Raw genomic sequence first — 1,115 nt, 5'->3', positions numbered from 1 at the left:
TCATTTTTGAGTGAGTGTTCAGTTGTTGACATGCTCATTTCTTGTTTTAACTTTCAAGCTTTTTCAGATCTTTATTTGACAGAGTAACTGATTGTTGACCTTCTGAAAAATATAATTACATCAAATAAATGAATATAATTTAAATCATATTTTAACTAAATTTAAATGCAATTTGTTTGGTTTGTTTTTAACACTGTGAATTCATAAGTTCAAAGATAAAGCTTTGAAGATGAAGCTAGAAAGTGTCTACACATATTGTATGAGACAAAGACATGTTTTCAATAAGGGAGAAAGCAAGCTTTGTTAACAAAGTTATTATATATCTTCATGTTATACAATAATTATGTTAACATGTTACATTATAACATCTTAACAAACTGTATATCCTATAAGACAAAACAATTCATAAGCAGTACAGAATACTAAAACAGGAGTTGGAATGTAGCAGAACAAGTTGCTCTTTGTGGGTGTAATAACAATCTGTATGTTGGCTATTTAAACCAGAGGCAAAGGACTGGAAGACACATTCCATGATGGCCTTCAACCAGCTGATCTGTATGGCAGCTGGAGTGGGTCTGCTGATGAAAGGTACGGTAAGAACCCCTGCAGATAAAAATGACTAAATGAAGCTGTCTTCTGCAATTATTTGCTGAAGTGTTTTTTTTCTTCTGGGGGGGGGGGGGGGTTCTTGTCTAATTGTAATGTCACAATAGGTATTTTTTAGCTTTATTATGCAGAACCAGAAGAAATTACTTTCTAGTCGATTGCTTTTCTTTTTCACAAATAACTATCAACTATTCCAGTTAATTTGCTAATGCAAGGTGATGGTTATTTCAACCTTTTGCTTTCTCTTTCTTTTGTTATTTTGGTCACTTCATAAAAAAGGAGCCATCTGACACAGAAGATTTCATAACAAACCAGCATCAACTTTTAAACATTTCTTGCCCACTTTACCCATGATTTAGTACTCAAAGTAACCGCCTGAAGGACTCTCAAAATCATTTTTTTTTTTATTAAGGCTCATAATCAAATTTCATCAGAGTTTACTGATCCAAAATTCGATTAGAACCACAATCAGAAAGTAATACAAAATGTTTCACTTTTCCTTTCTAACA

General features: G+C 32.4%; 1 protein-coding gene across 1 annotated transcript in view; it reads left to right on the top strand.

Moving 5' to 3' along the window:
• Nucleotides 1-532: 532 nt before the first annotated feature.
• Nucleotides 533-1,115, top strand: part of LOC107099026 (transmembrane protease serine 9-like) — a 26,320-nt gene continuing 25,737 nt past the window's right edge. Inside the window, exon 1 of the mRNA XM_015396953.1 lies at nucleotides 533-588. Within this exon, the coding sequence (XP_015252439.1) occupies nucleotides 534-588 (55 nt within the window). The 5' untranslated portion in view covers nucleotide 533. The remainder of the gene's footprint in view (nucleotides 589-1,115) is intronic.

This window comes from Cyprinodon variegatus, unplaced genomic scaffold (genome assembly GCF_000732505.1).
Source record: "Cyprinodon variegatus isolate N-32 unplaced genomic scaffold, C_variegatus-1.0 Scaffold831, whole genome shotgun sequence".
NCBI classification, from domain to species: Eukaryota; Metazoa; Chordata; class Actinopteri; order Cyprinodontiformes; family Cyprinodontidae; genus Cyprinodon; species Cyprinodon variegatus.
Note: the sequence above shows the minus strand (reverse complement) of the source record. Positions and strands in the feature narration are given on the sequence as shown.